The sequence below is a fragment of the Psammomys obesus genome, unplaced genomic scaffold, assembly GCF_907164565.1.
Source record: "Psammomys obesus unplaced genomic scaffold, mPsaObe1.curated_primary_1811, whole genome shotgun sequence".
NCBI classification, from domain to species: Eukaryota; Metazoa; Chordata; class Mammalia; order Rodentia; family Muridae; genus Psammomys; species Psammomys obesus.
This window is the reverse complement of record NW_026586463.1, coordinates 3,184,553-3,202,044: the sequence shown is the minus strand read 5'-3', so window position 1 is coordinate 3,202,044 and position 17,492 is coordinate 3,184,553. Positions and strand designations below refer to the sequence as shown.

Here is a 17,492-nt window from a genome sequence, read left to right as displayed (position 1 = left end):
TCTATCTATCTATCTATCTATCTATCTATCTATCTATCTATCTATCTATCTATCCATCCATCCATCTATCTATCTATGTGTGTCTGTGTGTGTGTGTGTGTGTGTGTACATGTACTTTCTAAGAGGAAGTGTTCAGAAGCAAATCTCCAACTCATTACCTCATACTGAAGGTGAAGCTTCTAAAGGAGTGGGACCCAAGACTCTTGGGTGACACTACACCTTATTTGGATGGAGCCAATAGCAACTTCCAGGTGAGACAGACCAGGCAGAAAGACATGTGCTGCATTAGGGGGCCAAGTGTTGTGGAGTTAGGCTCACCCTCAAAGGACGCTGGCTGCGCATATGCAGCATGCATTCTGTTGGACAAATGACCTTAAACATGTGAGCTGGCTGAGCCTCATCACCTTGCTGATTAACAGGGAGAGTGCCCTGCCTCCCTAAACGGTAGTTCTGGATTTTGTGAGAATAGAGAAATTAAGCTTAGCATAGTGCCTTGCAGTGGGGTTACAGGTCCGAACTGCCTGATTTCTAATCCCAGCTCTCACTGGATGATTAGCTATGTGGCCTTGGGCAAATTACTTGATCTGCTCTAGTGTCTTCTTCAGTAGAATGAGAATGACCACAGGATGCGTCTGTGAAGGGCTACTGAAAGTCTAAGTTTAATCCCATGGAAAATATTTTGATCAGTGCCTAAACATTCACTATACAACTGTTATCTAGTAAACATGACATTTTTTTAATTTCAAAGTTGTAAAATTGGGGCAAGGGTTGAGTTGGGGAGAGAAGAGAAAGAGATATTCTAGCCATACAAGCAAAGTGGCAATATTTTTAGTTGGAATATCTAAGGAAATAAGGACTAGTCTCTTTATTTGCAATTTTTCTTTTATCACAATGTAACATCTGTAGTGGAGACAAACTACTATTTTTATTTACATAAAGTATGGGGGAGATTGGTATCTAACATGAAAAGAGAATATTTGTAATGTTCTTTGGGAAAATCTTTATTTTTTAAATCTGTACAGATAGAAACTAGCACAGAAAAGACTAGTTTAATTTTTAAAGAGCAGTTGTCATGTATCTGACAGCTAGGTTCTTCTGTATGATTTCATATACGCAAGTTCATTCCACTAAAACTATAATTATGCTAGAAAATAACAGTTTTACTCATTTTTTTTCTTTTAGGAAAAGGTTGTTAGGTTTTTCTTTTTTTTTTTTTTTTTTTAGTTGATTGGTTCTTTTTTTGTTTGTTTTTTTCACAAAGCTCTTACTTGGTATCTGACTGCATTATGTATTTCTATTTTAGCTTCTGTCCCACAGAAGTCCCTGATATCTGTTTTTTCTGTTTTCAATTTGTTTTAGAGCTGGTGCTTCCAGGATCCTGCTCAGAATGACACTGGGAAGGGAAGTGGCATCTCCCGTTCAGGCTGTGTCCTCCTACAGTGCAGTAGGCAGGAACGTTCTGAGATGGGACCTTTCTCCAGAGCAGATCAAGACAAGGACAGAGGAGCTTATCGCACAGACCAAGCAGGTGTACGATGCTGTGGGGACAATCGACTTGAAAGAAGTAACTTACGAGAACTGTTTGCAGGTGCTGGCCGACGTAGAAGTGAAGTACATAGGTGAGTGGAGACACGTCGGTATTTTGTTCTGTGGAAGCTACAGCCATTTACCCTTTTTGTCTGAACAGTCAGTTTTACAAGAAACTGACACCTACACAAGGTTGGTTATTGCTCAGAATAAAAGGACTTAAGTGGTGAAGCTCATGAGGTGCTGCTCAGTGTGTACTCCCCTTGCGCTGCTGAGGCTCCTACCCTCACCCAGAATAATGCATCTAGAAATTCATTCCAAAGAAGGCTCAGAGGTTAAGAGCATTGGCTTTCTTCAAAGGTCCTGAGTTCACTTCCCAGTGACCTCGTGGTGGCTCACAACTATCTGTAATGAGATCTGGTGCCTTCTTCCTGCCTGCAGCCATTCATCCAAGCAGGATACTGTATAAATAATAAATAAATCTTGAAAAAAAACCGAATAAAGAAGGAATAAAGGCAAGATTTTTGTATAAATCAATGTATAAATGTATACTGTTTTTATATCAAAGGCTCAGAAACCAGCCTTAAATGTCAGCTGATACAGAATTAGATTACTATAGAACTAGAGACACAGTTTGATAGTTAGATAAATGATGAAACATCCATCCTCCGTAAGTCCATGTAGCCATTGAAATCATAGTTTGAAAAAGTATGTAACAGCACAGAAGAAAAGTGTACAGAAGGAATCTGTGATCCCGGCACTGGGAGCCTGAGGCAGAGAACTGTGAGAGCTGAAGAGCAGCCAAGCCACTGCTGTGCAGTGAGTACAGGGCTAGCTAGCACTACAGACCAAGACCTCATCTCAGAAGCAGCAACAAACCACACCTGGAAGGAAGACTGAAAGAAACTATTAATGGTGTTATTTCTGTTGTGATTCTCCAGGAAAGCAGAGCCCTGGGGTTGTATGCATGGCCGTAGAGATTTCTCATTGGAGCTGGCTAACATAGCATGGAAGAGAGCAAGTCTAAACTATGCAGGGTTGACCTGTGGTCCCAGAACCCTGCTGTGTGACATATAAAGGCAGACTACTAGAGAATTCTGCCTTACTTTTTCATTCTAGTCAGGCCCTCCTCAGTTGATTGCATTGGGGCTACCTGCCCGTGGAGACCAGTGAACTCCAACTTCAGTGTTAGTGTATCCAAAAATGCCCCCAAGTCAGCCCATGAAGTCACTCATCATAGTGGTTAGTGTCTTGGGTGAGTTGTTTACCGCTGATTTTTCTTTATTCATTTCTCCATCTTCGTCTGTGCAATTTAAATGTATCCTTAGAGTTACACAAGTGAAGGCTCACTTTGGTTACTTCTAAGAATCAGACATACTTCTGTAGGGTAATTGTGACTAAACAACCTTGGCTGTGTATCCAGGCTTCAATAAAAAGATATAAAATAGGTGCAAACTGGATATCATAAACATTTGAATGTGTTGTGGAAGTTGGAAGGCTGTTCAAAACCAGCCCAGCTCTCGCGACTGGCCCTCCCACTCTTCGCCCTGCCCGCCCCTACCCACGAAGTGTTGCTACACTGCACACCATGGTCATCAAGACTAGGTGTTTTCTCTTCCCTCTGTGTTTGTTTCCATTTCTAGTCCCACTACCAACCTCCTCTCTGGGTAGTGGCTACTGCTTCTTCTAAGGCCTAACTGTAAACTCCTAAGTGAAGGATCTGCCTAGTCCTTTCTGTCACGCAGGGTAGGTTTGTTCTTGGTAGAGATTCTCATTTCTTCTTCAGTTACTTTTCCTTATCCAGCTAGTGTGGCAGCCTAACAGTCTGTGCATCTGACTAGGAAGAGGGAAACACAGTGAGGGCAGGAGGAGGCACAAACTCACTTAAAAACGGTTCTCTTGAGTTCTGGGTTTCCCCCGTAGTGAATATTTTAAACATAGAAGTTTATAGTATTTGTCCTTGCTTTCCATAAATTTATCATTACAGATCAAGCCTCTGAGAGAATAGGCTTCTCAAAACTAACTCCCTCTTATCTGCCTGTTCTGGGGTACATGCCTCAGTGGCTGTGAGTCTCCTTCATCCAGTGTCTGGCCTGGACACAAACAGCATTGTTTATAGCTTGGCAGGGAAAATGGAACTCTGCTTCCAGGTTTCTGTGGTAAAGGAAGGAAGGAAATGGTCTTCATGTATTGTTCAGGATTGTTTCCAGTTTTAGGCTCCTGGCACTTCATGTTACCCGTTTAGGTTCTTGAGAAACTATAATTGCTTTTTAGTAAACAGAAATTGTAACTGTATTATTATTATTACTTGTAGTTCTAAAACAGTGTTCTATGTATGAAAATTTAAATCTGTGCCATATTTTCCCTAATTATCAAATGTAAAATTATATACTAAATCAGCACTGCAATATAGTTGCAGAATCTGATTTTTTTTTTAGAAGTGTGTATTGTGGAACTGGGGTTATGACTCAGTGGTAGAGACTACATTTATTCTGCTATTTCTGACATGTTTTTAGTAGTTTTACTGGTAGCAATGTTTTGAGAAGACTGATGTAAGTATGGATTTATCTGTTTCTTAATGAGTGAAGGATGACTCTGTGTCTATTCTGTACTGCTTGTGTAATTTTTTCCAGTTTATAAAACAGGCAAGATTCTGATGGTGAGCCCAAACATGCTGTATACCTGTATTGCAAACATTCAGGAGGCTGAAGCAGGAGAATCATAAATTCAGGGCCACCCTAGGCCATACAGTGAGATTCTGTCTCAGAACAAATGTCATACTGGAAACCGTAGGTGCATTTCTTGTCATAGTGTAACCAGCCAATCACTGAAAGTTCTGTAGTCAAAGTTAGTTCACTCTAATATCAGAGATTTTTGCCCAATTAAAGAATAGGAAAAGTCAACAACTGACTGTAATGTGAAGATTAGAGCAGACCATTACCACCATTTAACAGTCGCAGCCACAGTACCCAGCTGCTTGCTGGGTGTATATGTTTATTTGATGTGTGCCTTTTGGGCGGGATCTGCAGTTTAGATTAAATTCTGCAAGGAGTCTGTAGTAGGGGAAATGATTAAGAACTTCTTTTATACAGACCTCTTCCTGCTACATTGATTGGCTTGTCTTGTAATTATCTAGTGTCCCGGCTGGGTCCTCTGGGTTCAGTCTTATTTTCCGCAGCACTGCATGCCCTTCCTCTTCTGGAGTTCTCCACCGCACACCACCTTGTGTCCCAGCTCTCGGGAGCTGCTGCCTCTGAGCCCATATCCCTCTCACTGACAGCTCACAGCCTCTGCCATCTACTTTTATATACCAGGTCCCTGCCTTCCCAGATCATAAGACAGTCATGTATAGGAATTACATCTTTATAATTCACAGTTAGTCAGTTATGCCCTGAATGTACTTTGGTAGGTGCTGAGTGCACGGCCTTACTGTTCAGAATGATGCCAAGTGAAACAGCCAACTCCCACATCCAGGACTGTCTCTTGATAGTTTCAGGAGCCTTTGCAGAAAGCACAAAACAAAAACCTTAAGTCAGCATAACCATTCACCTCAAAAGGAGATACTGGCTTAACTGCCAGTCTGACAAGTCCTGCCGTATTCATAGTTTTTCTTCCCTCAACAGTGGAAAGAACCATGCTGGACTTCCCTCAGCACGTGTCATCTGACAGAGAAGTACGGGCTGCAAGCACGGAAGCAGACAAAAGGCTTTCTCGTTTTGATATTGAGATGGGCATGCGAGAAGATGTATTTCAGAGAATTGTCCATTTACAAGTAAGTAATAAATTACAAGTAATAGATCCTTGAAAAGGAAGAAGAGAAAAACCTGGGGCCGGGGAGAAAGCTCAGCAGGGGAGAGTGTTCGCAGTTCTTGCAGAGGACCCATGCTTGGTTCCAAGCACCCAGTTGAGTAGTTCAACGCTGCTTTAACCCCAGCTCCAGGATCCAAACCCTCTTCCAGCCTCTGTGGTCTCCCAGCATACACATACACAGGCGAACACGAATATGGAATTTTTTAAAAAGTAAGAACCTGGGAGCTAAGTGTAGCCTGGTAGAGTAGGAATGTGCTGTGCAGGGCCTTGGGGTCTAGTGAAGTTCATGGTAGAACTGGTTTGTGTGTGTGTGTGCGCGCGTGCATGCAGGACCCTGGGTGGATCTGGTTTTTAATCCCACCAATTGAGAATAAGCCCACTACCATAGTTCAAAGCCAACTTTGAAACAAGCTCTAATTAAATACTGGCTGGGTAGATGGGCTCTCTGCCCAGGTTCATCTCTGGGTTTCCGGAAAATAGCCCCAGTCATGTTTTGCAGGGGCTTAAAAAGGCAGGACCCATAATTCACCATATTTCACGTGAGATCCAATCATAACAAGCATACATCCCGACATAATTCCTGCCTACATGTGATCAAGCACATCTAGTGTACTTGGGTCAAACAAACTTGTTTAGGGGAGTAAAAACCTCTGGCTTGTTATCTTCCATAAACATAGTCACCGTTATTCATGAAGTATCTGTCCTTGGGCAAGGGGCTTACAGGTTAGAGACATTTTTATTCCATGGGTCTCTTAGGCACAGTAGGTAAAACTTAAATGTAACTTTGGCTCTCACAGGTGCACAGGTGCACAGATGGTAGGGCATCTGTGTGCATGTGCCTGGCCCTGGATTTAACCTTTATTACTAAAAGAATAAAAAGTACTTTAAATTCTTCAAGTTTGTTTTCAACAATTATAGTAATTGGCAGTGTATAGTAATTTCCAGTGTTGTTTTATATCAGTTAGATTTGGCTTGAGTTCTGAATTGCATTCACTCAGAGTTAAATCCTGAATGTAGAAGGGTGCATATTCAGAAATCTAAGCTTTTTTAAATTATCATGAACTTGTTAGCACAATGGAAAAACCTCTTTGACTTTGTAAGCTATTGGTCTACTGTGGTAGACCAAATCAGTTAGATAGAGATGAACTCAGTTGTTATCTGAGGATCCTATAATCTGGACTTTAGTACTGATAATATACTGCTGATATGCCAGAGCCATTCTGCCTGTGTCCTTAAAATATCCAGGACTCACAGAAATTCCAAATGAAGAATGTTCTAGGTGAATCTGCCCTGAATGCCCTTGATGTTTTAGCACTAACACACAGTTGCCTCCTAGCATTGTAAGCCTGCCTTTCTTCAAATCCTTCTTTTCCTGACATTTCCCAGCATTTCCATAAAATTATTGAAATTTTACATATGTATTTTATTTTGCATGTTTCTTTCTGCAAAATCAGAAATATAAAAAAACTTTCTATGAGGAGTTGAAATACCGGTTTTTGTTTTTGTTGTTCCCTGCTGTTTAATTTGCAGCTCCGACAGAACACACCACCGTGACTTAGGCTCATGAGGTGTGTGTGCTGTTTAGCTTCTCAGGCTGGATGACCACTTTCACCCTGTAGTTGATAGTCCTCACTGTGGTTCATCTTTAGCACTATAAAAATAATAAATGAAAATGATTTATGATATTTCTTATTATCTAAATTTCTGTACTCCTTCCCCTTGCCACCACTGGGGATCAGACCCTGGGCCTCCCTGCCAGGGAAGCGCCTTACCACTGAGCTACAGTCCCAGACCTCCATCCTGAATAGGTTCTTATTTGGAGTAAAGTTTGTTTTTTTTGTTGTTGTTGTTTTGTTTTGTTTTTCCTCTTTCCACCTTCTCTGGTTCTTTCAAGTGTTATCCAAATACAGAAGGTTGTCGCATTACTTTTCCTTGTCCTACTTTTAAATTTTGCTTTGGGACCCATGTTTCCTAAATTTGAGAGCAGATACATCTGTAGCATAGACCAGCACCCTGCTGACCTGTCAGTCACCAGTGCACCCATGGAATTTCTATGTTTATTCATCCTACATTGAAGCAATGTAGGATGTTTCAGGTTTGGCTCCACAGTCACCACATCCTTCCACCTGCGTAGTTACTGTACGCAATGATTGCTGTGTGTTGCTGAAGTTGTATCAGAGTAATGAAAGCTATTGTGTTTGTTTTTGCATCAGGACTCATTAGGTAACTCATGTAGTTACTTTTAAATACCTTCCAGGACAAATAGGCAGTATTTTTTAAAAGCTACAGTTATCAATGTCAGTTTTCTATCAGGTTGGGCGCTTTAAAAATATTATCTTTCCTAAACATGCTAAAATCTGTACACCTAAAGAAGCTAAGCAAGAAGGAGGACCCTGGGTAAGATGATCAATCCTCATTCAGAAAGGCAAACAGGATGGACATCAGAAGATGAAGAAAACAGAGGACAGGACAGGAGCCTACCACAGAGGGCCTCTGAAAGTCTCTACCCAGCAGTGTATCAAAGCAGATATTGAGACTCATAGTCAAACTTTGGGCAGAGTGCAGGAATCTTATGAAAGAAGGGGGAGATGAAAGACCTGGAGGGGACAGGAGGTCCACAAAGAGAGCGACAGAACCAAAAATTCTGGGCCAAGGGGTCCCTTCTGAGACTGATATTCCAACCAAGGTCCATGCATGGAGATAACCTAGAACCCCTGTACAGATGTAGCCTGTGGCAGCTCCGTGTCCAAGTAGGTACCCTAGTAAGGGGAACAAGGGCTGTCTCTGACATGAACTCAGTGGCTGGCTCTTTTATCATCTCCCCCTGAGCCTTAACAGGCCATAGAGGAAGACAATGCAGCCAGTCCTGTTGAGACCTGATAGCTGGGATGAGATGGAAGGGAAGAGGACCTCCCCTATCAGTGGACTGGGGGAGGGGCAAGGGAGGAGAAGAGAGAGGGAGAATGGGGTTGGGAGGGGACAAGGGAGGGGGCTACAGCTGGGATACAAAGTGAATAAATTGTAATTAATAAAAAACATAAATAAAAAAGAAAAAAAATAGTATCATTCCATTTATCAGTAAGGACAAAATCAGAAATATCCCAGATATTCTAAATGTTTTCTTTTTCTGTAAAAGATATAGGACAGCCATAATGTAATACATAAGACTGAGCTACATAAATAAAATTTTAAATTAAATAAATTTCAGATTTTGAGTCAGAAATTTCAGGCATGCTTTACTAAAATGAAACTAGTGTTATAATACTAAGTGTCCAGATACCACCAGTCCAGAAAGTAACCAGATTCTAGATGTTATTTTCACTATCATGTCTTTTTTTTTTTTTTCTCTTGAATGAGTAGAAATGTGAAACTGTGATCCATAGTCAGAATACTCTGGCCATACCTCAACTCATTAGTTCTCTTACACTAAGCTTTAGTGTTAGATGGAAAATGTGAAATTATGTTTCCTGGTTCTTTCTTTGTACATATATGTGCCTGACAAAAGTTCCAGTTGTCCATTGACGCACAGCCTTTTAGCCAGAATGCCCAAAGAGGTCCACAGTCATTTCATATTCTCAGTTTCTACGGACCATGATTCCAGGAGGGAACCTGCTAGCAAGTTCTGAATTAGGAGCTCAGTGAAGCTTCACTAGGGGTGGCTAGTGCTAAAGTGGCTTAGAGACACCTCAGTGTCACTCAGTCTTGGTCGGCTCGTACTCTGGATGTCTGCGGTGAGAGCTGTCTGGCTTGCACACTGTGCAAGTACTCGCATGGCCTTTTCTCAGTGCGTGCCAAGGCATGAGATGCATATCTGTTCCTCTTAATGCAAGGTCACCAATCCTTTCAGGTTAAGGTCACGGTTTTGTGACCTCATTTAACTCCAATTATCTCACAAAAACCCATTTCCCAACACAATTACACAATGGTCAGAGCTTCAACATGCATTTGACAAGACAGTTTAGCCCACGACACAGGATAGATGGTGCCACATGGTGTCTTTTTCTGTTGATCTGAGTATTCCTACACCATGGCAGATGAGGAGTCTTTGCAGCACATCAACATGAATTTTCTATCCAACCACAGTGAAGTCACATTGTAAAGGTCGCGTCATGATTTCTGCCATACTGCATTGAATGATGTTAGTTTGGACCTTAAATGTCTCCCAGCATGCTGTGTGTAAAAGGCTTTGTCCCCAGCCTTTGGCAGTTCAGAGGTGGTAGAATCTTTAGGGCAGAGGTTCTCAACCATCCTAATGTTGTGACACTTTGATACAGTTCCTCATGTTGTGGTGACCCCCAACCATAAAATTATTTCAATTGCTATGCTAATCCCACCAGACAAGAATAAGACACTTATAATTTGAGCCAGATTTGAAGCAAGCTTTAGTTAAATATTGGCCAGGGTGATGGACTCTGGCCAGATTCATTCTGGGGCTCTCAGAAAATGGCCATGAGCTATGTTAGCCAGATGGTTATAAAGGCAAACTCATGAGGCTACATACTTCCCATCTTTGTTCATTCGAGGGCACACATACATCCTGATGTACTTCCTGCCTACATTCATCCCACTTAGGTGTGATCGAGCACATTGGGTACAGTTGGGCCAAGCAAGCTTGTTTAGAGAAGTAGAAACACGTGGCTTGTTATCTTACATGAACAACAGCTTCCAGCGTCTCAGGATATATCTGTTCTTGGTCAAGGGGCTCACAGGTTTGAGGAGTTCTGTTTTATGGATCTCCTAGGCATAGTAATTAAAACTCAAAACATGACTTTGGCCAGGTGGGGGTGGCGCATGCCTTTAATCAGCCCTTGGGAAACAGAGGCAGGTGGATCTCTGAGAATTTAAGGCCAGCCAGGTCTACAGAGCTAGTTCTAGGACAGCCAAAACTACACAAAGAAACCCTGTCTCAAAAAAACAAACAAAATAATAACAACAACAACAACAAAAAACACAAACCATAATTTTGGCTCCAACAGCTATTTCATAACTATAATTTTGGTATTGTTTTGAATCATAATGTAAATATCTGTGTTTTTCCAAGTGACTTAGATGACCCCTGTGAAGGATCATTCGATTCCACAAAAGGATTATGACCCATAGGTTGAGAACTACTGCCTTAGGAGATAGGCCTAATAGAAAGAAGTTGAGTGATTGAAGGTAGGCCCTTGATTGAAATGCCCCTCTGTGTTTGCCTCCTCGCCATCATGAGGTGCCATCTATTTTGCACTCTGCACCTGATATATATGGCTTTGCCACGGCCCCAAGAGCAGCACAGCCAGCTGACCATGAAGACACTGTGAGATAATACCGTCCTCTCATCACTGTGAGCTGATTATCTCGGGTGTTTTATCACAGCAACTAAGGGCGCAGATGGAAAATGCCCCTGGGCTGTGGCAATGTCACACCTCCATTTGAGGAGTTCCAGTAATTTTCACTCATGTCTCAAAGCCTCCAAATAAATAATTTGTTAACTAGATGTATGAAAGAAATTATAGTTTGTCATAGAGTTAACCACCATGGTCCCTTCCTCCCAACATGTGTTCTAAAACAGGTCTTTACCTCTGTATACATACGGAGCTATCTAATTTGACCAATCTGTGAGGTAGCCCTTTTTCTCTGTAGCAAAACTGAAGGTCAGAAAATGTAACTAACTTTCCAAGTCCCACAGAAGCCATGGGGAGTGCTTGCCAGATGCTGTGTAGACTATACAGAGCACGGAAATGTTGGTTCTGGTTTGTACTGCTGGCAGGCCCGGTACACCATCAGCATCTGGTAAATATTCGTCAGATTAAAGGCATCTGGCAGACTCAGAAGAGAAGCCTCCAATGGTTGGTGCAGGAGAGTGAACTACTTATGTGGAAAAACTTACGTTGATCTTCTTCCTCCAGTAAACCAAAACACAATCCCAGATCCATTAAGGTCTTAACTATTATTATTTATCCATAGACAATGACATGCTTATGATATCTGAACAGGGATGTATTTCTTAAATAAGATGCAAAAAGTGCTAACTGAAATACAAAACAGTTAAGCTTAACTGCTTTAAAACAAAGGATTTTTATTCATAAAGCAAAAAGGCAAAGTCAAACGCTAGAGAAAATGACAAGACATTTTACTAAGGTAAAAATAGAGAACTGCACTACCAGTCAGTGACTGAGAGGCATCCCAGTGACTTGAATACATCATTTGGAAGAGGGACAAATGGTAACTAAATGCATGAAAGAGCTCAACCTCATTAGTGATCAAGGAGATGTAGATGAGGACCACAATAAGTTTTTATTTTCATTCATGAAATTGTCAAAAATAAAGAGATCGGACGATGCCTACTGTCATTGTGGATGTGAACCAATGGGATTGTCCATGTGCTGCTCTAGTGTGGATGAAATTCTTTAAAAATACGACCAAATCTCGCCAGATGGTGGTGGCACACACCTATAATCCCCAGTACTCGGGAGGCAAAGGCAGGTGAATCTCTGTGAGTTCGAGGCCACCCTCATCTACAGAGTGAGTTCCAGGACAGCTAGGGCTACACAGAGAAACAAACAAACAAAACAAACAAAAAACCTGTCTCAAAAAAACAAAAACAACAACAAAAAAGACCTACTCATGGACTCATGAAGACAAACAGCTTAAGGTTGATCTTAAATCCCAAGTGACCTAGCATATCCTCCTCCATCCTACCTAGGATTTGGCTACAGGTAACTTCTGTATTTGTGGGCAGACAAAATCGGGCAAATGTCATACCAGCATTATAATGGCAAAGCACTGACATATCCCGGACTTTCATTAGCAAGCAGAGTACATGGGTGCAGCTGAAAGGAGTAAACTGTAGCAACCATGGACCCGTCTTAGCAATGCTGAAAGGAAGAAATCGCAGAGTACTGCGTGCAGCATCATTGTATGGTGCCTACAGACACATACACAAACAGAAAGGGTAAAACCGAAAAGAGTTCTGTCGCAGATTGAGGACATCTTTCTCTCCTGTAGGTTGCCTAGTATCTTGTAAATGCAAGATAAATGCCACGCATGGTGGCACGTGTGTTTAATCCCAGCACCTGGGAGACAGAGACAAGCAGATCTCGGTAAGTTTGAGGACAGCCTGGTCTATGTAGTAGATTCCAGGCCAGCCAGGGCTTCATAGTGACTTCTCAAAAAGAGAAGAAGGGAAGTGAAGGGAACAGAAAGGGGTTTACAATGGAATTAAATATCCTGCAACAGTCACACAAACAGAAATTCCATAAAAACATAATGCTGGAAACTATTAATATATATGCAATAACCTTAAGGTTAAAAGGAAGGAAGGAGAGAAAGGGAGGGAGGGAGGGCTCTTGTGAAGTATTATGAGACAAAGACCTCCAAAACTGCCATTGAGTTAATTTTGTGTTGGCCATCTGCTGCTGGACATGGGGCTTGCTGTTAGACCCAATGATATTCCACTGGAGAAAACTAACTATTCTTTTGCTAGTGTCTCTTTTGGAGACGGCTTCTGCGTTAGGGATGGAGGTGTGTGTAGTCACTTCTCTTCTTTCTCAGTGCCAGGATCCATGTTAGCCATTTCTTCCCCCATGCCTTGGCTTTTAGCTCCTTGAGTATCTATCTTCTACTCCTTTTTGTTTCTGCTGGAAAGCCTGTCTTCCTGTTTTCCATATCCATCTTCTTGGGCTATTTCAGAATTTTTCCGACACCTTCACAGCCCAATATGGGACCTGCAGCCCCTTCTCCAGACTCTGATCCTAAGCCTAATTTTAAAAATCTGTCCAGTCTTTCTTTACAGCCAGTGCTTTGACCACTTACAATCGTGTTGGGCCTTCAGCAGCACAGGAACCTAGATGTAAAGCGTCGGCAGGGTCTTCCATGGCGTGGTGCCATTGCTTTAGTTTCTGTGTTTCTCTTGTCTCAGTACCTAATGACTTTTTGCCTCATTGTGCATAGTACTAACATCTATTAGTAGATTGTTGTGCTTTACATATGACTTAAAGCTCTTGGAGGCTATTTGTTGATTTCCATAAAGTCTGAGATAAATACGAACATACAAAAATGCCAACTAGAGCATACAATATATTCTGCTTATAGTTTCTCCCACAAAAATGTGCTCCATGCAGTGTTTGCTCAGGGTCCTCATACACCTGCATCATGTGGTGAATTCTTGGCACAGCCTGCGGTGGAGCTGGGTGCCACGGTGGAGCAGTTGCTGTCAGACAGATTGTTGCGCATCCCTCCAGCCCAGGAATTCAGGCCTCTGCCTGAGGTTGTCCTCCTTACATCTCTCACTAATAAAGTACATGTCATGGGGATGGAGATAGTGGATAAAAACTGAGAATGGAAGAAATAAACAAGTTCTGTGTCCACTTTAGTATGTACAATATTACATGGGTCTCTCCATATTAGCAAATTCATTTTGTGAGCATTCAAAGGAACAAACTTCACAGGTCTTTCAACATTACAATTTCCTCTTTGTTACAGAAGGAAAAAAAAAAAATCAAGCCAGGCATGTTGGCTCACACCTTCAATCCAGTACTCAGTCAGAGCTCTATGAATTCAAAGGTAGCCTGATCTACATAGTGAGTTCCTGACCAGCCAGCAATACACTGTAAGATTCTGTCAAAAAAGAAACTAGGTATATGAAGCTCTTTTTGGCTTTTTGAGACAAGGTTTCTCTGTGTAGCCTTAGCTGTCCTGGAACTCACTCTGTAGACCATGCTGGCCTCAAACTCACAGAAGCCCACTGTCTCTGCCTCCCTGAGCTGGGATTAAAGGCGTGCGCCACCACTGCCTGGCTATATGAAGTTCTCATGAGGGAAAAGACAACAAAATCATGGACTAAAGGAGCAAAAGTTTGGAGGGAATTAAAAAAAAAAAAAAAAAGCACAATTAAGTTCCTGGCCGTGGTGACACGTGCATTTAATCCCAGCACTTACACCGCAGACGCACAGTCTGTGACTGAGGCCAGACTATCTATAGAGTGAGTTCTAGGACAACCAGAGCTACATAGTGAGGTTCTGTCATTTTTATTGTGAGGTTTTAAAGAATTATAATGAATTAAGGGTGATTAATAATAAGGATATAATAATAATGATGATGATGATGATGATGATGAAAATCAGTAAAATAAACATTTAAGATTTTTCTCTGCTTTTTTTCATGTTAAACATCTATGTAGTCTTGGGAAAAATCTTAAATTTGACCTCAGTTTTCTTTACAAAAGTGGTTTGACAAGTATAACTACAGTGTGAAACACATTTTTTAAAAAAGCTTTTTGTTAGAGGGGAAAATAAATCTTGTCCACACTGGTAAAAATCAGATCATCTGAATTAATGTCAGACACCTTTGAAACAGAGAGGCTTCGCGTGAGGAGACCCTGAGGCAGCCCTTGTTCAGGAAAGAAGGTGCAGTTCTCCAGAACAATCTAGAGCAGCAATTCTCAGCCTATGGGGTCAGTTGGCTCTCTCCTTCACAGGGGTCGCATATCAGACATCCTGCATATCAGATATTTACATCGCAATTCATAACAGCAGCAAAATTGCAGTTACGACGTAACAAAGAAATAATGTTATGGATGGGGTCGCCATGGAATGAGGAATTGTATTAAAGGGTCGCAGCGTTAGGAAGGTTGAGAACTACTGGTCTAGAGCATTGCCATTGCATTTAGCGGATCCTCATGTGAGAATTAGGACTTTACTGGGGATTTTAGAGACGATAATACCCTGAGGGACTGTGGCACAGCAGTGGACTCAGGAGCACACTTCAGAAGCGACAGCTTCTCAGAGGACTGTGTGACTGCCTGAGACCTCAGAGGGTCTAAGACTGAGCGGAGGCTCTCTGCTGTGGATCTCAGCCTCCTAGGTCCTAGCAGTAATCCCAGCTCTTGCCAGGCCCTGCTCACTGTACTGCCCAAGGTTATGGCCTAATACTCCCCAGCCCCCACCTCCACTCCCACTCCCACCCAGCCTTAATGCTTGCAGTGTCATACTGTCTAGAGACTCCTGTTGCCATGTTCACACTTCAGGACAGACTTCCTGGCGCTGTCGAAACAGCCTCGATGATCCCCAGTTAATGACATCCGCATGAACATTGTGGTTTGAACTGCTCACCTTCCCTATGGGAGCCAGTTCATAGCCAAGTTGTCTCCCTAGACATTCTGGGTTTCCTCCCATTGCAGACTCCTGCTGTTAGGATCCCAGTAAGTGCCAAAAGCTCAGGAGAGCTTCACCTCCAGTCATGCACACAAACAACTCTGCAGAGACATAGGGTATAATGAAGAGTATGATGGAAAAAGGAGTCTAACCATCCTTCCCCTCTGCTGAGAATACACTCAGGAAACACTGAGTGATGTTGGGAGTGCTTTAGTTCTGTGACACCAGTTGTCCCCTTGCAGGCAATGTGAAGGACTGTTTCTGTTCTGAGTGCTGCTGATTGAAATGCAACTCTGTTTACCTACTGTCAGCAGGCATCTCAAGTGCTGTTCCTAAAACTAAACACCATTCATTAAAAGCCTAATCAGCTGAGAATTTGGAACGCTCAGAGGGGGGACGGCCCTGGTCTTTCATGGAGAAAATGTCCAACTGACAGGAGGTCTGTAAGCTCCAGTGACAGAAGGCTGCCACTGTCCCTCAGCCAAAGTGAGTCCTTTGTACCTGCTGAGTCTGTCTGGAGTCACATTTCCTCCCAGGGACCAGGAGCTGAGCCACCTTAGATACAGCCCACATATCCTGTGACTTGCTTTGGATTTTTAGATTTTTATTGTTGTGTCTGGAGGAATTTTCTAGCCTCCTCCAGGGCCTTCTGTTCTTTGGAGGCTAGCATCTTTCCTTCTGTTTTTGTGGGGTGCTAACTCATTTTCCCCATATACTTGTTCAATGCTGCCTGCTGTAGTCCCTTGATCTTCCTTGCCAAGTGACAGGAAGGTGTTTTTGAAGTACTGGAGCCTTTTGCTGGGGTTTTTATCCAGCTGTCCTTGTTTGGTATTTTGGCAAGAAGTCCTAGCCAGCATTTGTGCAGAGTTCACTTCATTATTTCTCTTCCTGCTTCTCAAATGGAACCAGGTTAACAAATGATAGAAAATAAAATCCAGATGATTTGCAGTAAGAAATGTGTTGTAAAAAGGAACATTGGTTATTCAGGCTGCTCAGAATGAGACTATGCAAATACATCCATTATCACACACCTTCCAGGGCTCAGCATGCTTAGTTCTGAGGCAAGGCAAAGCCATTCTGCTTAGCTTTTGATTTATTTAATATTTCTGTTTTAAATTAACAGAAGCTCACCAAAGCATAAAAGAAATTAGGTCTTCAGTAGGGCCTGCCACATAATCACCTGTGTTTCATGGCCCACCAGAGATGGTGAATGCAGTACGTTGGCTTTGGCCTGGGAGTTGATTGTTTGCCTGTGTGCCATTACAATGGAAATGACTGACATGCTTGTTAATTTCAGGAAACCTGTGACTTGGAGAAGATAAAGCCTGAAGCCAGGCGATACTTGGAAAAGTCAATTAAAATGGGAAAAAGGAATGGTCTCCATCTTTCAGAACAAGTAAGAAATGTGAGTTTATCTTTCTTTTTACTTTTATTAATAAGTTTTATTTTTACAATTTCATATATAAGACGTACCCTAATTACTCTCGCACACACATACCCGTCATCTCCTTCTACCTCTGTCATTTTCTTATTGAGGAGAAAAAGAAAATAATGCAACAAGAACCAATATATTTGGTGCTTTTTTCCTTTTTAAAAGATTAATTTTAACTTTAATTTTGTGTATGTCTGTGGGTGTTTGTGTGTGTGTGTGCTGATACCCACAGGGCCCAGATAGCAGCTTCTGGTGCCCTGGAGCTGCAATTACAAAAGTGGTTGTGAGCTGTCCAGTGTGGGTGCTAGGAATTGAACAAGGGTTCTCTGGAAGAGCTACCCAACTTCTTAACCACTAAGCTATCTCCCCAGCCCCTGCCTCAGCCTCTTTGCTAACCTTATTAATAACTGAGCAACTCAAAACGTAACTGTTCTCCACCAGATCGCACTGTACAGCCCTATTTGACCTGGAATTCCCTATGTACACCAGGCTGCCCTAGAACTCGGAGATCCACCTGTCTCTGCTTCTGGGATTACAGATGTGTACTACCATGCCTGGCAACGTTATTGGTTCTTAATCCTCTCCACGTT

General features: G+C 42.2%; 1 protein-coding gene across 1 annotated transcript in view; it reads left to right on the top strand.

Moving 5' to 3' along the window:
- Positions 1–17,492, top strand: part of Nln (neurolysin) — an 87,644-nt gene that overhangs the window by 29,008 nt on the left and 41,144 nt on the right. The window contains exons 2-4 of the mRNA XM_055601951.1: positions 1,360–1,619; positions 5,151–5,299; positions 16,768–16,875. Coding sequence (XP_055457926.1) covers positions 1,360–1,619; positions 5,151–5,299; positions 16,768–16,875 — 517 coding nt within the window. The remainder of the gene's footprint in view (positions 1–1,359; positions 1,620–5,150; positions 5,300–16,767; positions 16,876–17,492) is intronic.